At 32.6% G+C, this 23,314-nt stretch overlaps 6 protein-coding genes across 19 annotated transcripts in view; 5 read left to right on the forward strand and 1 right to left on the reverse strand.

Moving 5' to 3' along the window:
* The window catches only part of LOC124422829 (nucleolysin TIAR), a 390,007-nt gene extending 389,654 nt beyond the window's left edge, over window positions 1-353 (forward strand). For all 9 annotated transcript variants that reach the window (XM_046959754.1, XM_046959759.1, XM_046959760.1 and 6 more), the window contains one exon: window positions 1-353. This exon is cut by the window's left edge and continues 10,313 nt beyond it. The gene's annotated coding sequence lies outside the window, so the exon portion shown is untranslated.
* A 2,801-nt stretch (window positions 354-3,154) lies between these two features.
* On the forward strand, window positions 3,155-5,998 carry LOC124422626 (U4/U6 small nuclear ribonucleoprotein Prp3). Of its 2 annotated transcripts, XM_046959346.1 has the most exons (6): window positions 3,155-3,373; window positions 3,502-3,684; window positions 3,776-3,987; window positions 4,064-4,850; window positions 4,935-5,292; window positions 5,420-5,998. In XM_046959346.1, exons 2-6 carry the CDS (start codon window positions 3,537-3,539, stop codon window positions 5,817-5,819), a joined length of 1,905 nt encoding a protein of 634 aa, XP_046815302.1. In that variant the 5' UTR covers window positions 3,155-3,373; window positions 3,502-3,536; the 3' UTR covers window positions 5,820-5,998. The 2 variants fall into 2 exon arrangements, with proteins under 2 accessions (XP_046815302.1, XP_046815303.1); XM_046959347.1 differs by lacking the exons at window positions 3,155-3,373; window positions 3,502-3,684 and having other exon boundaries at window positions 3,800-3,987; window positions 4,048-4,850.
* Window positions 5,999-6,150: 152 nt separating this feature from the next.
* On the forward strand, window positions 6,151-14,106 carry LOC124422625 (peroxidasin-like). 2 transcript variants are annotated; one of them, XM_046959345.1, is made up of 8 exons: window positions 6,151-7,270; window positions 9,787-10,572; window positions 10,646-11,073; window positions 11,695-11,942; window positions 12,564-12,813; window positions 12,901-13,019; window positions 13,127-13,286; window positions 13,348-14,106. In XM_046959345.1, the coding sequence occupies exons 2-8, from the start codon at window positions 9,850-9,852 to the stop codon at window positions 13,427-13,429; spliced, it is 2,010 nt and encodes a 669-aa protein (XP_046815301.1). In that variant the 5' UTR covers window positions 6,151-7,270; window positions 9,787-9,849; the 3' UTR covers window positions 13,430-14,106. The 2 variants fall into 2 exon arrangements, with proteins under 2 accessions (XP_046815301.1, XP_046815300.1); XM_046959344.1 differs by having other exon boundaries at window positions 9,801-10,572.
* A 289-nt stretch (window positions 14,107-14,395) lies between these two features.
* Window positions 14,396-17,036, forward strand: LOC124422627 (glutathione hydrolase 7-like). Of its 2 annotated transcripts, none has more exons than XM_046959350.1 (9): window positions 14,396-14,753; window positions 14,894-15,063; window positions 15,195-15,298; window positions 15,356-15,435; window positions 15,549-15,821; window positions 15,902-16,192; window positions 16,256-16,322; window positions 16,407-16,640; window positions 16,710-17,036. In XM_046959350.1, exons 1-9 carry the CDS (start codon window positions 14,735-14,737, stop codon window positions 16,918-16,920), a joined length of 1,449 nt encoding a protein of 482 aa, XP_046815306.1. In that variant the 5' UTR covers window positions 14,396-14,734; the 3' UTR covers window positions 16,921-17,036. The 2 variants fall into 2 exon arrangements, with proteins under 2 accessions (XP_046815306.1, XP_046815305.1); XM_046959349.1 differs by having other exon boundaries at window positions 14,397-14,753; window positions 15,141-15,298.
* Window positions 17,037-17,134: 98 nt separating this feature from the next.
* Window positions 17,135-18,621, reverse strand: LOC124422628 (GDP-fucose transporter 1). Its single transcript, XM_046959351.1, has 4 exons — window positions 18,268-18,621; window positions 17,994-18,198; window positions 17,786-17,924; window positions 17,135-17,724 (listed from the first exon to the last, which is right to left on the reverse strand). The coding sequence occupies exons 1-4, from the start codon at window positions 18,324-18,326 to the stop codon at window positions 17,135-17,137; spliced, it is 993 nt and encodes a 330-aa protein (XP_046815307.1). The 5' UTR covers window positions 18,327-18,621.
* Window positions 18,622-18,952: 331 nt separating this feature from the next.
* On the forward strand, window positions 18,953-22,326 carry LOC124423090 (adiponectin receptor protein). 3 transcript variants are annotated; one of them, XM_046960450.1, is made up of 7 exons: window positions 18,953-19,104; window positions 20,436-20,711; window positions 20,777-20,875; window positions 21,027-21,198; window positions 21,294-21,691; window positions 21,867-22,031; window positions 22,159-22,326. In XM_046960450.1, exons 2-7 carry the CDS (start codon window positions 20,466-20,468, stop codon window positions 22,291-22,293), a joined length of 1,215 nt encoding a protein of 404 aa, XP_046816406.1. In that variant the 5' UTR covers window positions 18,953-19,104; window positions 20,436-20,465; the 3' UTR covers window positions 22,294-22,326. The 3 variants fall into 3 exon arrangements, with proteins under 3 accessions (XP_046816406.1, XP_046816405.1, XP_046816407.1); XM_046960449.1 differs by lacking the exon at window positions 18,953-19,104 and adding an exon at window positions 19,163-19,785; XM_046960451.1 differs by lacking the exon at window positions 18,953-19,104 and adding an exon at window positions 20,156-20,238.
* The last annotated feature ends 988 nt before the right edge of the window (window positions 22,327-23,314 follow it).

Genomic DNA, 23,314 nt, shown 5'->3' on the forward strand with positions numbered 1-23,314 from the left:
AGAGAGAGAGAGAGAGAGAAAGAGAGAGAGAGGGAGAGAGAGATACCTCTAGAGACAAGTCTCACACGTACAATAGAATCGCGAGACGCCCTGGGACGTGCGTGAGAAAACGTGTATGATATTATATATACATAAACATAGCATATAAAGTATATTATAAAAACAAAAAATGATGAATATAAATAAAAAATATATATATAAATACTATATGAAAAAAAGTAAACAAAGTATAAATATGAATGAAGTATATAAACGAGAACATAGGATAAAATACGCTTAGGCTTAAGGATATAAGATATTATTATGATGATGTATGGTTGGTTTATAATGTAAAATATATTATAGAAAATGTACTCTACTTCTCTCAATATCACGACCAAATTTCCTTCTACGTCCTCAATTATAATAACTCAAGAAGAACGGTCAAGGTAAGGTAAATCGAACGGCTTTTCTAACGCTTGCTAATTTATTATACTCTTTTTTTTCATCCCTTCTACCGAGTTCGAAGTTGAATATTTTTTGTCTGCCAAAGTGCTCCGCTAATTCTCTTTTCCTCGCACACTTCACAAACCCTTCACATAGAAAATATCTACGTAAACATAGCTTTCTTCGATCTTACCAAACACTCCAGTACCAACACCAGTACCACCCCCCAATCCCAACTCCAACTCCTAAGACCAACGATTCTGTACAGTGTTAATACGTACAAACAGATACGAGGGTTAAAATTAAGATAGAAGACGCGCTTGGAAACTAAGAACATTGCAGATTAGTAGATTACGTTTACGGCTCGAGCAATCCCGTGACTCGAAGATTAACGACACAAAGCTGCGCATAAGTTCCGTCTGACATTATCAAGCCCATCGTTCCAACAGAGAGAAAACGGTGGACATAGTTTAAGCTTCTCTCTCTCTTTCTCTCTCTCTCTTTCTCTCTCTTTACACGTTTCTCGCGGTCAGATTAATCCCATCGAGCCGAAATGATTTACGATAAATGGAATTACGTTTAAGCGGGGACCAATAACGGCATGGCGTGCATTCGAAATTAATAGGTCAAGAGCGACGACGTCGAAGTGAACGTCGAGTAAAAAAAAAAAAAAACAAAGAACAAAAAAAGAAGAAAAGAAAGATAAATCTTCAAAAATAAAAGGAAAAAAATAACCAAACAAAATTCAATTAGAACTAAAAAATATCATAAAAAGTTTTTTATACCTGTAAAAGTTTATCGATTTAATAAAAAGAAGAAAGAGAGAGAGAGAAAGAAAGAGAGAGAGAGAGAGAAACGGAAAGAGAAAGAAAGAGAGAAACTAAAAAAGAAAATAAATACAAAAAAATTAAAACCGATAGAAGAGACAAAGAGCGTACGCTCTACATAGAGCACGATCTCGTATTCGTTTATAGACGGTAGATATAAACGCGTAATTGCGTGGCAAGGGTGCGGTGGCCGGTTATTTTAGCGCGACTGACTGACACGCGGACATGACATGCTAGGCCGCTAGGAAGTCCGAGTTCTCTGTCCTCGCGTGTGCCCTATCGGGCGCCCTCGAATGCTCGCGTACGTGTATACGCAAGTTCCACGCGAGCGCGCACCCTCTGACTGCTCTCTCTCTCTCTTTCTCCCTCATTTATATAGGGTGTTCTATAAAATAGAAAAAACGATAAACGACATTTTTACTAATATGACGTTTAATAGATTAATGAAAAATCATTGAACGATTTTTACGGAGTTAATTACCAATTATATAAAACAATATGAAAAATTTTAAAAAGAATTAGGATATTATCTTTACATCTCTTATTTCGATAGAACGACCCTTCGATCGTTTCGATTTGACTTAGCCACCCTGTAGATCGGATAGTCGCCACCGGTACGGCACACGACGTACAAGAGAATAGCGTAGTATAAAGCATAAACTACAATTAGCGGTAATCCGCGTGACACGGGCATGGCACCCTTTGCGCATATTAGAGCATTAGCTGCCGAGTCATACGAGCGAGCCGTACATCATTTCGGGACGTGCCCCCGTCGTCTCCCTCGCAAAATCGTTAAATTTACGAAGAAACACGACTGTCCCGATACAACCCTGACTGAATATTACCCTCTTGCCGCTCTTCCACGTTTGCATTGCCGCGACATCGCCGTTGTTATCGCCAAGCTTGATAAAGTTTTGTTTCCGTGACATACTACACATGAAATATATATAGGTGAAATGTATATGTGTATACGTATATATATACATATAAATATATACATATATATATATATATATATATATATTTCGATATTTATAAAATAAAATAGAAATTGTTTCGACGAAATATATAAGTTACGAAACATAATGTACGAAATTAATCGGCGCTAACATAAACGAGAACAACGGTGGGCAGAGTTCCAATTCCTTCGTTTCAATTAACAGAAAAGTTTAGAGCAACAGCCTCGGAATGAAGCAAATGTGGTTCACAGAATTGGCCTCATCGGTCACCAGGGAAGCGTGGAACACTGTACTTCTCTCTACCATTCTCATTTGTGGTTGTCAGTCCACTACTATTCTACCACCAGCGTAACCGCTTTCGAGCCCTTAAACCTTTATATATTTCGTTCGGATAAGATTCTCTTATGTCGTCCAAGTATTATCCATCTTTTGGAAAATATACATGAATCGTACGCTCAACGATTTTATTGAACATTAATGTGATATAAATCCAATTTTGCAATTACGAACCGTTCTAACTCGAAGAGTAAGTATTTTAATTAAACAAGATTATAAATACGAATTTTATATTAGTATAATAAAAAGTAAAGTAAATTATTTTTATATTAAGAACTTCCTAACGCTATATTACTGAAAATAAAATAAAATCTGTGAATAATTTGTTTGCTATACTCGTCAAAATAATTTTCAGATTTAAAAATATTTGAAAAACCGCGTTTACCATGCTTCGATCTCATTGGTGCATCTTCTACAGAAAGTAAGGCTCTTCATTGGTTCATACGATCGAGAAATTGCGTTCGAGATACATCGAATTATCAAGAAAAGTTAACAGAACAGTATATTTGCGTTGTCATGTGTGATTTTTTACAAGATAAATAATTTATTGAATAATTAACGTCATACATAATGATTATTAATACTCTCACTAGTACAGAATAACGAAGATTAAATATAACAGTATAATAAAGGTTTACCCATAAGTGCTCATGAATCCTTTGATTGGTTGCTATGGTATTTTGTCCTATATTAACTCTATAAGAATTCAATTATAATAAAGCTAAACGAACAGGCCTAATCCTAAACTTGATTATATACTTAGAATGGGATAAGAATTGAATGGTTAGAACTCGTATATAATTAAGATGTATCATCGATACTCTTGTAAGTATATGCATTCATGATTTAAATATGCGACGCCTAGTGGCAGATTGAGAAGACTCCGTCTCAATCTAAAATTTACAGAGGTTATGTTGTGGAAAATACTTATATTCTTGCACTTTGTACTGCAGATTCCGTTTTTAATAATTTCAACAAAAATTAAAAAATGTCGTATTTAACGAGAAAAGAGATCGATGAAATGAAGCCACAAATTGAAAAGGCCGTAAATAAATTTCTCGGCTTCGGTGAACCTGCTATTGTTACTACGGCTGTCAATTGTATTACTTCTGGCTATGATAAACGTAAAACGGCAGGTAAAAATGATAAAATGTGTTATATATATTTCAATTTTTATTGAACAATTTATATACATAATTTTTATAATTTCGTTTTTGTTTTTTCCAGATAAACTATCCGCTTTATTAGAAGATAAAAAAGCTTCCAAATTAACAGAAAAGATATTTGCAATATACGATGACATCAAAGCTGCACAAAAAAGTAAAAAACGTAATCATGTGGAAGACAAGGAAAAGGAAAAAGATGCTAAAAAACCTAAGTTCAAAGATGACGAAATAAAAAATGAAAAACCTGCAGAAACTCAACTATCCGCAGACAAGGTAGTATAATCTTTTTATATTTGAAAATAATTGTACTGTATATCGTAAGAGTTTTTATAGATTTTGTTGTTTTCAGATAAGGCAAATGATGGCTAACGCCCAAAGAGAGATAGAAGAAAGAAAAAGGGCATTGAAAGCTATTAAGCAAGAAGAAGTACTACCTGTAAGGCCTCTCTTTAAAGCCAGGGATTCATTGCCGAATGTAGGCAGTATGTATAATCAAGGTCTATTAAGCAAAACAGATTCTGATAAAGCACGAAAAATTGCTGCACTCCAAGCACAAATCAGAAACAAATTAAGTTCCGGATTGCTTAGTAATGTCGCAGTGCCAGACAAACCGACTCCTTTGATCTTGGATGAATCAGGAAGGACCGTAGACATAACTGGAAAGGAGGTACAACTTACGCAGGTAGTACCAACATTGAAAGCTAATATTCGTGCAAAGAAGAGAGAAGAATTTAAAGCTCAGTTGCAAGAATCGAAGGGTCCAGAAGAAATACAAGATACGCACTTTTTTGATACTAGAATTGGAGTGAAACCAGCAGTACGTAATAAGCGTTCTTTAAAATTCCATGAACCGGGTAAATTTCAACAACTCGCGGAGAGAATTCGTATGAAAGCACAGTTAGAAAAACTTCAGAATGAAATTAGTCAAATAGCTAGAAAGACTGGTATAAGTTCGGCAACAAAATTAGCGCTAATAGCACCGAAAACGGAAGCTCTCAGTGAAGATGTACCAAATATAGAATGGTGGGATTCTGTCATATTAACAGGTGGATACCCAAACGAGGATGAACCAACGACGATCAAAACCTCGACGATTACAAATTTAGTAGAACATCCAACGCAAATGCGACCGCCAAGTATGTTCTGCTAAAATGATAAATTATAATAAATTAACATAATATATATTCTCTGTTAATTCTATCCTAAATTCTTTCTTTCAGCTGATCCATTGAAACCTATCTACATGCCTGTGTTTCTTACAAAAAAGGAAAGGAAGAAATTGCGTCGTCAGAATAGGCGAGAGGCGTGGAAAGAAGAACAAGAAAAAATTCGTTTAGGGTTAGAACCTCCACCAGAACCAAAATTACGAATTTCAAACTTAATGCGAGTCTTAGGTACCGAAGCAGTACAAGATCCTACTAAGATCGAAGCTCACGTACGACAACAAATGGCCAAAAGATTGAAGGCTCATGAGGACGCCAATGCAGCTCGACGATTAACAGCTGAACAACGTAGAGAGAAAAAAGCGAGGAAACTCAAGGAAGATACTAGCCTTGGAATACATGTGGCTGTTTATAGGTACGATCATAAAAGAAATATATATTTATATTTTTTTATAATCTTTATTAAAATACATTACACACAATTATAAATATATGACAGGAATAATACGAACATATATTATAAGGACTTTTGATTCTTTTAGAATACGCGATCTTGTGAATAACGCATCTAAAAAATTCAAAGTTGAGACAAATGCAAAACAGCTATACCTTACTGGCTGTGTAATGCTCTTCCGAGATTGTAACGTTGTAATCGTCGAAGGCGGAGCTAAACAACTTAGCAAATATAAACGATTGATGATGCATCGTATCAAATGGGAAGAGGATATTGTAAAGGATAATGATGGAAATGACGTACCGAATAAATGCGTTCTCGTTTGGGAAGGAACGAGCAAGCAACGTCATTTCGGTGAGATAAAGTTCAAAGTGTGTCCAATCGAAAAGATGGCACGAGAACATTTCAAAAAGCATCAGGTTGAGCATTATTGGGACTTGGCTTATAGTGGAGCCGTTCTTGATAATACGGATGATGTACGCTTATAGAAATTATTATCTATGACATTTAATTAAAAGCCGTAACTATATGGTGATGCCGTAACAGACGGTAGAGAATTTCTCTACCAATCAATCAATTTAAATACCGACAAGAAACTCGGGAGAATGTAATCAGTGACAGGAACGGCGCGGAAATAATAAAAGTGAGCTGGGATACCTGTGGAAAAGCAGCTGTCTTCAATGATCGTAGTTAACCCTAGATATATCCAAATCCTAGCAATATCGAGTAGCCTGGCACGAATTAATCTATAAAAACTAAACTAGCGAATACATTTAATAAACTTATATATAATCGTTTCTTTCCGCGAAGAAAAAGATCTAAGAACATCATTGAGAAGTGAAAGCGTTGCTTTCGTGTAAGAGACCGATCTTCCTACACGCGACATACATACGCAGGCTAGATTTATCGTAGTCAAAGCATTTTTTCTGAAAATTTTCAGTGTACGTAGGCGTGCCTCATGCGGTCGTCCATCAGCGTCGATCATTCGCACGATGTCATTCTAAAGAATTTTAATCCACGCTTGTCGTTACGGTCAGACCCACGCACATTCATTAACATAACTTAACGATACTGTACGATGCTTATCTAGCGTTGAAGTATTATGCAAAAAAGAACTCGACACAAACACATACATATACATATACACATAGAAACAGAAGTATACACACAGGTATACATAACTTATAGCTTTTATGCTCAGGTACCAACCGTGATTCTTTGTACGATCGATTTAAGGATGTAGGTGTGAGCGAGCGTGCATACTTGACACTAATCACTAACTAATCGACAGATAGACGATTATCTTTGACGCGGAACCTTTCCTAATTGTAAGATAATACATAAAGAGATAAGTGGAAAAAAAAATAAGAATAAGAAGAGATTGTACAAGTTTGAGGAACAATACGAGAGAAACATGGCGAACCTTGGTCTCGTTCGTAGTAACACTGTAGTATTTTAGCGCATCGCTTGGCTACTTTTACCACAGCGTATAACGCATTACTAGTCGAATAATACACCGTGTACAGAGCCCCCTTTGGTATACACGTCCGGCAACGTGTCGACACCCTGTATTACGGCGTACAGTCATTTCTCTCTTCTAGTCCTCCTAGTCTCGAGGGCCCCACTCCGCTAGGTAGTGGCGCTAAGACCACACGGACTCAAGTCTTACTTTCGTTCGCGCATCGTTCTCAGTTCAGGTTTACCCGTTCCTTGCGTTCTCAGGCATACAAGCAAGCTGCCGGTGTATTACTCCGGCCTTTCTTGCGAAAGTGCGATACGTGCGAGAGCTGCGTGAATGCCACCGTGCGTTTAGAACTACATAACGGTTCTCACCTTCCGCGGACTAACCCTCGCGTACATAATCCTTCTCTTATTATTCTACGTCATCTCTGGAACATTGAAATCAATCTGACGGCATGTTGTTTACCCTTACTACGCGGTGAGTGCGATTTTCGATTCTTATCATTTCTAATCGCTTCCGCGATTTTTCATTGGTGTTCTTTTATATTATATTTTTATTTGTTTGTTTCTCTCTTTTTTATTTTTTTTTCTTCTTGTTTTTTTTTAATCAGTCTTTTCATTTTGCCGATGCGATCCACTAGGATTGATAACGATCACTTCTTGGATTAAATGAAAATGAGAGTGTTAATAATCTGGTGCTTACCCACGAACAATTCGATTACCGTGAAGTTAAATTTCCTTTCGATCCCCCTTTCCCCATATCTTGCTCTTTCCCCATATCTATCTCCTTCTCTCTTTCTCTCTCTCCCTCTCTCTCCCTCCCTCTCTCTCTCTCTCTCTCTCTCTTCCTCTCTCTCTCATACTTTGAATACTTTAGTAGTTCGATAGCAATTTATATGTTCTCCGGAGACTAATCGGATAATCTAAGTTTCTTTATAGTTTGACGACGTTAACTGATATTGGAAACGTGAGATCATTCGCTCTTCGCGCGTTCGATACTACATCTCTCGTGATCGCGCGAACTAGCTGGAAAGATAAATCGTAATCGATGATAATAGCGATTATCTTTCCTTCCATGCTTCGGTGATCGTAGAACGTTGAAATTATTGAAATTACGTTCCATCGAAGAGCTTTAATTAAAAGATCGACTATGTAAAATTGATCGCGTATGGATCAATATGAAACACGTGACTTGGCAAATATCAATGCATTGTAAAAATACGACAAATGCACATTTTTTACCAATCTTTTGAACTTTCGCTATAGCGTAAAATAATGATAAAAATGTGTTAATCCTTGTCGGTAATTAATTTTCAACAAACCTTTGATCGATAATACAATCAACGAAAGAAAGATTTCTTATTCTTTATTATACTCATATAAGAATGCTCCGCTTTCACTTGTTTCCATGCATAAAGACGTAACTGACCTTTCGTGACGAACGTAACGAAAAATTACAAAGCAGCAATGCTTTTGTGCAGGTATTTAGTTTAAAGCTAGCATTTGTTGTACAAAATTATAATTGTCATGTTACTCTCGTCGCAAGGTAACGCAAATCTCATAATGCAACTCTAATACATACCCTAAATACTTTTTAACGTTAGATAAGAGAACAGAGAAATGGCAGAGTTACGAAATTGTAGCCTTGCAAAGTGTGTGAAAATGTTACTATAACAATTTGTGTTTGCTGCTCTCCGTCCGAAGTTCTCTTTATATGTGTACGTACGTATAAAAGGTTAGCACATTGCGTTGAATGCTTTACGAGCAATGAGATCTATTTAAATAGAGATCGATAGCGAAATACGCGCTCGCGTATATATTGTTTTAGAAATAATAATAATATTAGTAATAATTATAGAGAGGATTGATTTTTATCAACATTCAACTGTCAGAGATTTCGAGACTTAAGAAATAAAACTGTTAATTATTCACAAAAATTATCAATAAATAATAAATGTATCTCGTGATTTTCCGGGATGAAGAAAAAGATAAAAAATTAGAATAGAAACGATTACGCGAAAAATTTCATTCGACGAAAATCGATTCCATGAATATTGGTGTATTAGATGCTTCTTAATTATGAGAGTTCGAAGAGTATCGTTACGTAAGGAAAATAGTAAAAGTACCAGGAAGAATCCTAAATGTCAGTCAGAAGATAACTCCGACCACCCATGAAGACCTCGAATTGGTCTGTCGATCTTATATAATAATTGATGAATACTAACTCTCTCCATCGAAAAATCAGTTGGTACGATGGTACCAAGAAATCAGCCTCGAGCGACGTGATGAATGAAATTGTTCGCAGCGAAATGTTTGCTGCGAACAATGGCCACTATGGAACGAGGCGAAATGCCATCCTATAGACAAGGTCTTTGGAGTTCATTACGATCCTACGATACACAACGAAAGGATCTACATAATAATACGTTCGAACGTTGCCGTTGCAACGTTTTAATGTGAAAAAAATCGCACAAGATTTCAGTATATATATTCCTGAATCGAACACGTATGTATAATGTTTCTCGATCGGTAAAATCTTTTATTCTAGTACTCGAGAAAATGTATGAAAGTATTTTACAAAAACAGTAAAAATCTAATATATTTGTTATTGTAAATTTGTTATCGAATTCTAAAAATATAGTCAACAAACTAAGGATTGATAATAAAGTCCAAAGTTAGTAAAATTATTCGAATCCTACTATCACAATGCGGATACAAGTATCGTATAAGAACGCATGTCCTTATACAATACATATCTTCTTAGCCACCCCTTCAATTGTCTTCTCGCGATCATGATCTTATCACTTTACTGTTGGATCGTGTGGTGCAACACGGTCATTGAATTTGCCAAGACAATCGCTGCATAATAACAAGGTGAAAATAATAAAAAAAAGGGTATATTCCATAGGAAATATAGTAAGGAACATTTAAAAGGAAGGAGTTTGCAGTATTCCGAACTGTGAAAGTGGATAAGTAGGTATTTTCTATCCTTAGATTCCGATCCGCAGATTCTTCGCGTTGCTGGCGCTCGCTGAGAGTACGACCTTGCCGCCGAGGATGCTACAAGATTTGGGTAGGCGTACGAACGCCTCGATGGAGAGGTATGATCAAGCGGAACGAATGATTCTGAATTCGAAGACGCATCTGAGTAGAGGTTCACCCTCGTGGTATCTTGGTGCTTCTCATGAGATGACCAAAGATGCTCAAAATCTTTCAAGGAAGGCTTTACGGATCGAAACGATGTCTGTGATGTTGGTAGAAGCTTTGAATATGTCTTCGAAGGAGGCCTCATCTGTTCTACCTTCAGTCGCTGCGTTTGGCTGTTCAGATCCCCCAAATCTTTTGAAGATCATGTCTGAATGTAAGAAGATCGATCCACGATATAGATCATTCACTGGAAGATGTAACAACGTGTTACATCCAACCTGGGGTGCTGCTTTAGAGGCCTACATCAGGCTTCTACCACCAGAATATCAAGACGGAGTGTCTTTGCCACGAACCGATTTACCTAGTTCCAGAGAAGTCTCTTCCAGTATTCACTCGGGTGGTCAAGATCTGAAACATCCATATCTGATGGCACTTACAGCATTATTCGCCCAATTTCTTGCTCACGATCTAGCTCATACACCTAGGATGGAGCTACCGGATGGTACCAGATTGAAATGTTGCGACGTTGATTATGAAAATTTCCATCCCGAGTGTTTCCCAATTAAAGCTGATAATGCGATCGGCTGTATGGAGTATTCTAGATCTGCACCACATCCTGGTAATTCCTTACAAGTAAGTAACTCCTACGATTAATACATTCTTCTTCGAATAACTTCTTTCATTGTAAAGAATCAAATAAATATAGGCTTGCAAGCTGGGTCCACGGCAGCAGATTAATCAAGCCTCCTCTTACTTGGATTTATCTCCGCTGTACGGTAGCTCGGAGGAAATATCCAAAGCCTTGCGTTCGGGCAAAAGTGGCTTGTTGAATACTCAAAGAAGAAACTTACCGATGCCATCACCGGAGTCTGAAACTTGTAGAAGTGTGAACAAAGCTTTCCCTTGTTTCCTCAGTGGTGATTCCAGAGTGAACGAACATCCTGGCTTAACACTGATGCACGTAATCTTTCTACGTGAACACAATCGAGTAGCTGAGCAATTGGCCAAGTTGAATCCTCAATGGGACGACGAGAAACTCTATCAGGAAGCTAGAAGGATCGTCATTGCTGAAATGCAACATATAACTTACAACGAGTTCCTACCTGTCATATTTGGAGAAACGGGTTTAGACAAGTAGGCTTTCTCATCTTTTTTTTTTTTCGTGTTTTTTTCTAACCTTTACTCCTTAACTCTTCTAAAATTCCATAAATCATTGATCATAAACGAAAAGTGACATCGATCTCAACAAACATAAAGGCGTTGTTATATTCTATACAATGCGTCGAAACACTAACACATTTCCATAAAGAGACAGCAAATCGAATATAAACGTGCCGTTAACTTGATCGCATCAGCATGCTGAGCTATTAATATCTCTGCACGTGTATGTCGATCACGACTCGTCTGCTGCCCTTTGCCGTTCATTTGCCAACTTATACGTTGAGATAACAACGTTAAGGTTCCAACGGATCGATCGGAGATTGCTCATCTTAACACTGAGCCTTCCTCGTACTTCCATTTGTCAAGTTGTTCGTATGTCTTCGTACTTACTCCCTGTCTTCTGTTATTCCTTCTTTCATATATTACGTTAATCATACCAATATCACGATATAACGTAAAATTGATCATGTTCATAACACAAATTTACTTATAAAGAATTATCCATACATATGGAAAAAAAATGTTGACTTTCACTTTCATTAAAGATTTCACACTCCTGTTATTTTTTTCTTTTTTTTTTTTCTAAACGAAAAGATTCGACTTGCGGCTATCCCAAGAAGGATACTTTCGGGGATACGATTCACGCACTGATGCGACTCTTTCGAATTCGGCAGCCTCAGCAGGTCTCTTTTTCGTTGCTGCACTCACACCAAAAACACTCGATCTCGTGGACTCTAGATCTGCACTGAAATCTGGGGAAAGGTCTCTCCTCTCGGCCTTCTACGCACCTCAAGAATTGTATGAGGCGGGTGCAATCGATCGATTGATAGCAGGAGCTACAGGTCAGTTAAAATTACTCGTATCCTTTTCGTTAACGGTCGACGTTTGGTTGCTGTAATCGTAAAATAAAAATTAACAAGTTATCCGACTTATATTTATGTATGTGTAGGGTGATCAAACAATTCAAAAATTATATAAAACATTACTTATATTGACAATAAAATTTTAATCCTTTCATAAGAATCTTCCCAACAAAATTGTTTTATTATGTTTTATTTTTAAATGTTATTAATATTTACTTCTCATTCATTAAAAGCTTTATATTATATGATGTTTGTGATTCCAATGAAATCATTCATCTTTTCGTGTAAATTCCCTCAAAAAAAATTGTTGTCAATATTTATGTTTCTTATTCGTAGAAGGAAAAATAAATTTTTTTAATTTTTATTATTATTCTTCATATATAATCAAATAGAAAATAAGAAAATTTTTGAAATGTTTCAATCACAACTCGTATATGCATATATTCATTGTGACATTTCGAAAAAGATAAATTTTAAATAACAACGAAATCTTATTTAAACAAACAAAACAAAAATCATTAGGAGATTCTCCGATAAGTTGTCCCATGAGAACTTGGTTTTAATGACGATCTAGGATGCAAGGTCTAATTTCCGCGACAGCGGGACATTCTAGGAAGCCTCTACCCCCCGGCTTGAACGAAATCCTTCTGGAGCGATATTTCCATGATGGGAAGAGCAATGACGTGGCCGTTGATTATGCTGCTCAAATCATCCAACAGGGCAGAGATCATGGTTTACCATCTTACGTCAAATGGCGAACGTTTTGCGGTTTACCAGACGTTACCACCTTTCAGGATCTTAAAGGCACGATAGCCAAGGACATCATCGAAAGATTACGACTAGTTTACAAGTAAGACGAATTACATTTATATGTACTTATAAGTACATACATTATCGTTTGAAAAACAAGTTAATGTGTTTCTTTTTTTTACAATAGAAAAGTTGAAGATATAGATTTAGTGACAGGAATACTCTCGGAAGCACCAGTAACTAATTCGGTCCTTGGACCAACTTTTCTCTGTTTGCTAGGACGTACCTTCCGAAATGTTCGTTTGGGTAATAAAGAAATCCATGTTTAAATTAATGTTTAAGTTTATCCAAATGATTAGTAAAAAATTATTTTTGATAAACATTTTACGATTTTTATCAAATCGTTTTAACAGGCGATAGGTATTGGTACGAGAATGCTAACACGCCAGGATCCTTCATGATAAAACAATTAGAAGAGATTCGTAAAAGTACGATGGCGCAAGTTCTATGCAACAACGGAGATCACTTGAAATTAATGCAACCAAGAGCATTCATTTTGAGAGATCCTTTCTTGTAAGTATATTCAACAACGAAGATATTCTAATTTTTCAAAATATCGTAATTACATTTGCAGAAATCACATGACAAATTGTACGGAACACATAAACATAGGCCCAAATCTGATGTTATGGAAAGAAAAGGAAGACACTTTTTAAGTTTTTTCAATTCGATCGAACGTAATAACCATTGATCGTGATCACTAATTCTGTTCCTGACTTTACTAAAGAATGTAAGATTACCTAATGCTCTAGAGAGAAGCGCGTTGTGTTTTATTATTATTATTATTATTATTATTATTATTATTATTATTATTATTATTATTATTATTATTATTATTATTATTATTATTATTATTATTATTATTATTATTATAAACTCAACGACAATCTCTAGTCAGGGTAACGTTGCATTTACTTGCGTATCGTAAAACGATATGTTTGGTTGTATGTATAAATATGAATACCAATTTCACTATCAATGAAGAAAAACACGGATGCCCTTTTTTCCTTGTTATATTATGATACTTCACGTTATTATTACGATTGAAAATTGCTTGACCGTAATACTATTGTGACACCGAATAACGATCAAGAGAAAGAAAGAGAGAAAGAGAAAGAGAAAGAGAAGGTCAGTACCATTCTCCGTGAAGAAGAATACATAAAATTACCTAGCAACGGAGCTACACCAAATTGCGAAATGTTCAAGACCTCTATGGCGTTCGCATTCATTATTACTGTTATTCTCTATAAAGAACACAGCCTTCTTTTGTACAATTGGAACGTGAAATCATTAAAAAGCAATGTTATTATAGAATAAAAGGAAAACATTTTTATATGCTTTATGTTTAATGCTAAGAATAAGTATAGTTGAATTCCTGCAACAAAACTTTCTATCTCGATATACTAGTGTATCTACTATTTTTTTATTTGATAAAATTGCTATATAGATTTTTCATATGTTATTGTTACTGATTATTTTCTGCGTAGACATAATCGAAAGAGTTGATTTTTCGTAGTATTACGCCATTCGTCTGATTATACTATATATCATTAACTAACTTATGAGTAAGATACAAATTGTATCTTGCAACTTTTGTTGCACAGTTATACTATATAATTTTATCGTAACTCCATCTAGTGAGTAACGTCAGAAATATCTTACGTCAGTTCAGAAGTATACAAAAACATATCAAATTGAATAGAGGATATGGTATTAAAATTTGAAACTTGAATTTTGTAACATTATTTCGACATTATTGCTTCATGCGATAAAAAAATCTTCTTATAATTTTTGGATAATACGTCTAAGTAAAAAATAGATGAAACTAGAATCATAAATGAGGTTATCGAATTTACAGTTATTTTGACACAGTATGCTAATAAAATATCTACATAGAGGAAAATAATATTTAAAAACATAGATGATCCTAATAATTAATCGTATAATTTTCGATTTGAAAGATGAGTTATTGTGACAGACGTAAGTGTAACAAAATTTAATTTTATGTTCTAAAAATCTTTAGGAATATTTTTTATTTGATTATTAGAGATATAATTATAAAAGATATACTTATAAGAGATATAATTTTACCTATTTTTTAATAAACATTAAACTTTTAGAAGGATTGACAGAAGAATGTCCCTTGACACAGGACAAAAACAACAAGTGTAAATTAAGCCACTTTTTTGGTGGTGGTATGAAATTGATTGTATGTTGCTTTGCTGTTTTATCCTTTGCTATAACAACTATACTGATTTTACAATTGGTTTATGCCAGTAAATTATTACAGGTACATATTTTGGCTTAATATGTTTTTTTTATATGGATGTCTCAAATGAAACTATAAATATTAATATTATTCATTAGGCTAATAACAGTATTCATGGTGCTGTTGCCACAGATTACACTAATTGTTCACAGATAGGTACTAAAATATTAAGAAAAGGTGGTAATGCAATAGATGCAGCTATAGCAGCGACTGTATGTATGACAGTAGTAGCTCCACATAAGACAAGTCTTGGTGGGTAAGTAATTAGAGTAATACATATTATTAAATATGTATAATATTTATATTCTTTCAGAGGTGGCTGTATGATGTTATATAGCCATAAAGATAAATCGGAACCATTAGTCATCAATTTTGCGAACAATACTGTTGGAGGTCAGTATAGATTGGTCACTATACTTGGAGGAAGTATAAATTTATCAAAAATGTGTTTAAAAATCTTTGATTATTTAACTGATTTCAATCATTCTTATTACTACAAAATGCAGGTATTTTTGGCACAATAGGAATGCGTTTACCAGCCGTTTTGAAAGGTTTAGAATTTGCGCACGTTTTAAAAGGAGTTTTACCATGGAATGAAATTATAGAACCAGCTGCAAAATTAGCTAGAACAGGATTTGTAGTATCAAAAGAATTAGAATATGAATTATCAAATAACAGTGACTATGGGATGCTTTATGGTCATATAAATGCTGGTGGTATCTTAAAATTAAATGATCTTGCAGATACATTAGATGCAGTTGCAAAGAATGGCACAATTGGTAAACAGTTTGAAAATTCATTATTATATAAATTTATAAGAAGAATATATACCAGATATATAACATGATTTTCTTCTCAGTATTATATAATGGGACATTGTCATTAAAACTTTTACGTGATGAAGTTAAGAAAGAGGAATTATTACTACAATTAGCAAATTACAAACCTGAAATGAGTACAGCAAAAAAAATTTCATTTTATAAACATTTATTATACTATCCCTCAGGTGCATTTGATTTTGAATCTTCAATAACTGCACTAGAAAATCTCAAAATATCTCCTAAAATTGCATCTAAAACTGAAACTATGGCTCTTGTTGCTCAAACATTATTGCATTCTAATTTAAGGACTCTAGACATGATAAAAAATGGTTAGTAATAAATGTAACTTATAATGAGAGCTATAAATTTGCTAATTTATCCATTTTTTTTAGTTGAAGAAGAAAGATATACTGGTGTCATGGTAATGGATGGACAAGATACTTATGTCAGTGTTTTGACGTTAGTATTTATATACATTATTATACGTAATGTAAAAAATCCATCAATATTTAATAAAGATTAACTTTTAATTAAATTATGCAGTGGACTAAGTGCACCATTAGGATTGGCCCACATGACTGGCACTGGCTTTTTACTAGATAAAACTAGTAATGATAATGATTTATCAACGCTACTTCCAATTATTTTTCATAATGAAGAAAAATCATGTGAATTACGTGGAGTACTTGGGGCTGATGATACAATTTTAAGTAGCCAACTTCTGTACCATTTGATAGTACGAGGTCTAAATGTTTCTTCTGCCATTGAACATCCAAGGTACATTCATTTAAATATTTAAATTGTCAATTGTATTATATATATAATTATAAGTATTATATTTTTTAGATACTATCTTTTATCTAATGGTGTTAGTATAGAAAATGATCAATTATATATATTAAAAACTGTATTACAAAATAAATCGAATGTTTCAACATCTATATCAAATATTGATGCCAGTTCAATATCAAAAAGTGTAAATGCTATTATAAAACACGAAGATTTGATAACAAGTCATTCTGATAGTCGTGGAGGTGGTCTTGCATCTAGATTTTAAAAATTTTTACTTTTAATATAATTTTTATACAGTGATAAAAAGTATACACAAATATTTATAAATGCTACATTATTTTATTTTATGTACATTACTATATGAAAAATTTTTTATAGTTTATTTGTTAAATAAATGATATAGAATTATAATAAACTAGGAACTTTTTCTCTCTCTTTCTCTCTCTTTAATATCCTACTGTATAATCCATAAGTATATTTCATACTTTTTGTTGCAATCTTTCAACTTTGTATTCTGCACTTAAATCAAGTTGTCTAAATCTTGCATAAGCCGCACTACTACTTAAAACAATAATATTGCTAGTCCACCACAAAAATGACTTGTGTTCATTAAACCAATATGTTGCTAAAACAGTTTGTGCACAAGCTTTTGCAGTACCACTAACATTATGTGTTAAGGGAGATGTTACTTTTATCTGAAGAGCTGTAGCATAGCCAATTGCAAAACCACAAATACCACCTATGACCATTGCACTCCAAAAAAAGAGTTCTCCAAGTTTGTCATAATTGTAAACTACCAAATGTTCGCCGTTAAACAGCATTAAAGGTATAAATAGGAAAACACTGTATAAATTATTATAATAAGAAAGTAACCAAATATCTTGATTTACTACAGGAAGAACCTGTTTAGTATGAATTGAATATAAAGAGAGAATTAATGATCCAACTACACCTAATATTGTTCCTAAAACAGACAAAGAACCTGCATCATTTTCTTGATCCACGCCAAGCCAAAATCCAGTAATAATCATACAACAGCATAAAATGCATTTTAATGAAGTTTTTTGTCCTGTAAATGTAAAGCAAAATTTGTTTAATATTTCTTTAATATTTATACACATTATTCTTACCAAGTATTAAATAAGTGAAAATAACATTAAACACGGTAGTTAATGATCTGCCCACATAATAAAATGCAACTCCAACGTATTTCAAACATAAGTTGTTTGAAGCTATCATTCCAGTAAAGAGTATAGATAATGGTAATATCTATAAAGTTAAAATAAAATCTATAAAATTCTTAGACTACAATTAAAAGAATATATTGTAAAACAGTACCTGTTTTATTGTCTCTCTTTTAAATGGATCACCATTAGAAAATTTAAGATATTGTGGAAACAATATAGATAAATTGGAAAGAGTTATGCATATAACAACGCTTATAATACATTGAAACCAGGTTACAAATAACGGTGCATCCAAATTTACTGTTTCACTAGATAAAAGTGTCTTATTTACAAATACTGTCAAAATTGATATAACCCTAAAAATGATTAAATATTTTATTATTTTTATAAAATAACTTCATTATTTATATATAAACATTACTTACCAATAAAATGCAACGACTGATGCTATATAAATATACTTTGACAAATTTTCTACGTCCATTTTTACAGAAAATGCATCATACTTCTTATATGTTTCTAACTATTATAATATATACAACTTGCAATATAAGAGTTATCCCTTTTATATTAATTTATTAATTCGTAGTAATAGAAAGAATAAAACAAAATACAAATATCTATAATATTCTTTCAATTATGCAAAATATGATACTTTGTAGAAAAAAATATTACATGATTAAAAAATATTATAATCGACTACAAAATACATTTTAACAGAATTATCTTATTAGTAGACTGTACATTTACTTCCGATAAGAAATAATCAGTAAATAGTAATATTTTTTTATCTATTCATATTATAATACAGGTAAATTAATCACAAATTATCAATCAATCATCCTACTATAATAAAATACATACATAAGAAATATCGAACGAATATTTAATTTATTTTGAATGTACATTATATATGTATAATTAAAAAAAAAACATCTGTGTATTAACAGATGTATACATTTTTAAGTTATTTATTATTCTTAATATCTCTAATAAAAAGTAATAACTTAAATTAAATTATACATATATATTCTTTCTACAACCAATCAAAGTAGCTTTTTAAAGGCAAAATATTAAAGGCAGTTTTCAACGATGTTAAATAATACACATGAAACAGAAACATCTAATTCTTTATCATTTCTAATATATTGTTTATGGGAATCGTTACGTCACATTTACGTTACGTTATTTAATATTCTTTATTCGATTTTAGATGGAATATCTCGTTAATCGAAATTATTTTCAGTCACACATTGGGAAACGTAAGCTCAATTACAATTATTGTTATATGAATCCCATAAAATTAATTTTACTTAAATAAATTTTCATATATTTGTAAGACAATATTTATTTATTACGTTTTATTATATAATATTATTTGTATTAATAATATTTGTCTTTAGTAGTCCTGATTTTTGAATATGTACAATGTCATTCGCAATGATAACCTAATTTTCACGTAATTTTCCTAATAAATAGAATGTATTAAACATTCTTTGCCTTTAACTCATACATTTTATCACAGTACTTAATGTAATTGTTATTTTATATCTTTAAACGACAAGAATTTAAATGCTTTTGCATCAAAATTTTGGACTTCGAACCCAAAAAATTGTTATGAAAACTTTTTTATGACGACATAAGTATCTCTTCTCGAAGTTTCCAACAGTAGCGAACACACCAATTATACTATACATATATACATTGCATACACATTTCTACGTGTGGGTGTGTATATATATATACAATTCGATGCACGTGGTATATTATATGTAATCTGACGTCTTCGGATTCTGTCGTGGTAACAAGACAGAGTTACTAATTCCGTTGACACGAAGACTTCGTGGTTGGTGCATTCAACTTACTGACGTCTTTTTAGTATTCCTTTTTGATATTATAATACTCAAATGTAATAAACTGGGAAAATATTTGTCACGCAACAGGTAAAAAGCAGATTAATTTTAAAAATATTTACCAATTATTAATATGTGTAATACATATATTTATTGAGTCGAAAAATTGTTTGTCCTATATTTTATGTAATCTACATAGGTTTGATTTATTGATATGTAGAAGCATATTTAAGTTCTTGCTCAATAAAACGAAATTCTATTACGTGTTATCTAATACATGGCAGATATTTATATCCAATGAAAAAGTGTCGTAGTAGATAAACTGGTAAATAACAAGGTTAATGGATATGTCGATTAATTTTTTTTAAATATATATTTATAATATCATATTATATAAGAAGTCGTGATTTTTAAGAACAGTAAAAGTGATAATTAATAGATATGTTCTTAATATTTCCAGAATACTACGATATCCAATAATATTCTTCAGTTACAATTCTGTCAGCTGTGATGAAAATATAGCTACATTGTTGTCATCTTAATGTTATACTTTTTATATATTATGTTCGCGCGCTATTAATAATATCAAAATTAAATTTTCGTATATTATAATACAAATATTAAATTCATTATATTTTATATATCAGTTATAATAAAATTTTCTTGTATTAATATGAAAATATAGAACTGATGTTTTTATGGAAAAAAAATTGAATAAATACGCTTATATTGTCTTGTAGGTTAAAGATTGACCATAATATTTCCAAAATATGTCGCAATACGAGAATGATATTATCGAAGACAAAGATGATAATCCTAATACATCAGGAGACTTAGGACTTCGTCATAGAATTCCATGGAGCGATCGTGTATTGCTAAATAGTGAAATTCCAGGTTTGCATGAAGTTAAAGAATTATTAGAAGACGATGATGCTAGCTGTTTGGCAGAAGAGGAGGATGGGGTTGGATGCCCTCTTCCATCTACTCCTGAAGATGATCATCTTTTGGATTGTGAGGTACCGTACTGGTAATAAATACTTATATATCTTACATCTAATATAATAATCATCTTATATTTCAGATGACAGAAGTATTAAAAGCAGGAGTATTAAGTGATGAAATTGATCTCGGTGCCTTGGCTCACAATGCTGCTGAACAAGCTGAGGAATTCGTTCGTAAGGTAAAATATCTGAATGTGAAACAAATTTCTATTTGTATAAACTTTTATACACACACATACACACACACATATACATATACATACAAACATCAAATTATATAAATTTATTTGTTATAAATAAGTTTATAAGTACATTATAAGAATATTATAGGTCTGGGAAGCATCCTGGAAGCAATGTCATTTTAGAAATTTACCTCGGTGGTTACAAGATAATGATTTCTTACATGCTGGTCATAGACCACCATTACCATCATTTTATGCTTGCTTCAGAAGTATTTTTCGTATTCATACAGAAACTGGTAACATTTGGACACATTTACTTGGTAAGTTAAAATTGTCATGTATTTGTATTGGTAAATAATTTAATAAGAAATAAACATTTTTATTATGCATATCTATAATATTTTCCTTTTTATAGGCTGCGTGGCATTTATTGGCATAGCTATCTTTTTCCTAACACAACCTCCTATAGAAATCCAGTTGGAGGAAAAACTAGTATTCGGTACCTTCTTTGCAGGTGCTATAATTTGTTTAGGAATGTCATTTGCCTTTCACACTGTCCACTGCCACAGCGAATGTGTAGGAAAATTATTTTCTAAATTAGATTACTGTGGGATAGCTATGCTCATCATGGGCAGTTTTGTACCATGGCTTTATTATGGTTTTTACTGTGACTATCAACCTAAACTTATTTATTTATCTGTTGTGGTTGTACTTGGTATAACAAGCATCGTAGTATCATTGTGGGAAAGATTTGGTGAACCCAATTATAGGCCTCTTAGAGCTGGTATTTTTATGGGTTTTGGCCTTAGTGGGGTAAGTTTTACCCCCTTCCCCTCTCCCCCCTTTTTTTCTCTGTATGATGCGTGCATGCATGCGTGCATGCGCGTATACGTATATATAATGCTATTATAAAAAATAAGAAAAAAATAGAATATACAACTCGTAACATATTAAGTTATTTTTGTTTTGTAACTTGAAACATTTTTAGGTAATACCCGCAGTCCATTATGCTATAACAGAAGGCTGGTTCAAAGCAATTAGTCAAGCATCCCTTGGCTGGTTGATACTAATGGGATGCCTATATATATTGGGTGCACTATTTTATGCATTAAGAGTACCTGAGCGATTTTTTCCAGGAAAATTTGATATTTGGGTAAATATCAAGACATTTGTTATATTATTATTTTATTCTGTAACAATTTTTAAAAATAAATTAAAGGTATTTATTTCGAAACTTGATCTATGTAAGCTCGAAAAGCCAAAGAATATTTTGTTTTTAGTTTCAGAGTCATCAAATCTTCCATGTGCTAGTAATCGCTGCTGCTTTTGTTCATTATCATGGTATAACAGAAATGGCAATGCATAGAATGACAATAGGCGATTGTGCGAATCCAGCTCAGGTGATAGCATTTTAAACATGTAACAATATACTACGAGTATATTATCAATATTTTGTCAAATGTCTTCTCTCTGCATAACTGTAATAAGACTAAAAGGATTCCTAAAACTATCACATATAAATTGGTGTTATCAAGGACTTGACCACAAAAATTTCTTTACAATTACAAATTAATAATTGTAATGTTAATAACATACAAGTAACATTACATTTTTAAATGCAAGTAAATCATGTATTCGAGCACTTTAATTTGCATCAGATTTATATGCTTTTTATAATTGGCTAATTATATAAAATTCAGAATTTAATATATTTTTACACTCAATCTAAAAAGAAGAAAATAGTTCATTAAAAATGCAAGATAAATTTAACAGCGTATTATATATAGCAGTTCTCTATGGAGAAAAATGCCATTTTTATATTAACCTTTAGCCAGAGTCTTGGTGATCCGAGTAAATTCTACTTTCTATGACAAATTCTCAACATATATCACATTTGAATCATTTTTTCACATAGATATCTGCAATAGTTAAAAGTCATGATTAAAAATTAAACAATGTTCTATTAAAATGTCCATAGCAATTACACCACGCCTCCTGCTAAAGGTCAATTTTTATACAATCTCATCTAAATCTATTGCATAATAAAATTCTGTGGTCTGCCTTAGATTCAATCTTGAACTGTTGAAGATAAATACTTGTGATCTTTACTTATTAGATTAATTAGATTTTAATACTAAGGTATATGTACAGTGAAAAAAAGCTACAGTACAGAAAGTGGCTGTTAAAGCAACAGTAATTAAATTCAATGTGTGATTGTTTAGTTCAAATCGTTAATCATAACAATAATATAATAATAATAATAATGAAAATAAGATTAATATTAATAATAAATATTATGATGATAATAATTAAACTCTTGTTCAACTTACTTTTATACTTTACAAAGCCACTTGAGAAAATCAAAACTAATGTAAAGTATAAAAGAAAGTATATAAAAAATGCAACGAACAAAAGTTTGTGTCTGAGATCTAGGAA

Source organism: Vespa crabro, chromosome 3, assembly GCF_910589235.1.
Source record: "Vespa crabro chromosome 3, iyVesCrab1.2, whole genome shotgun sequence".
Lineage (NCBI taxonomy): Eukaryota > Metazoa > Arthropoda > Insecta > Hymenoptera > Vespidae > Vespa > Vespa crabro.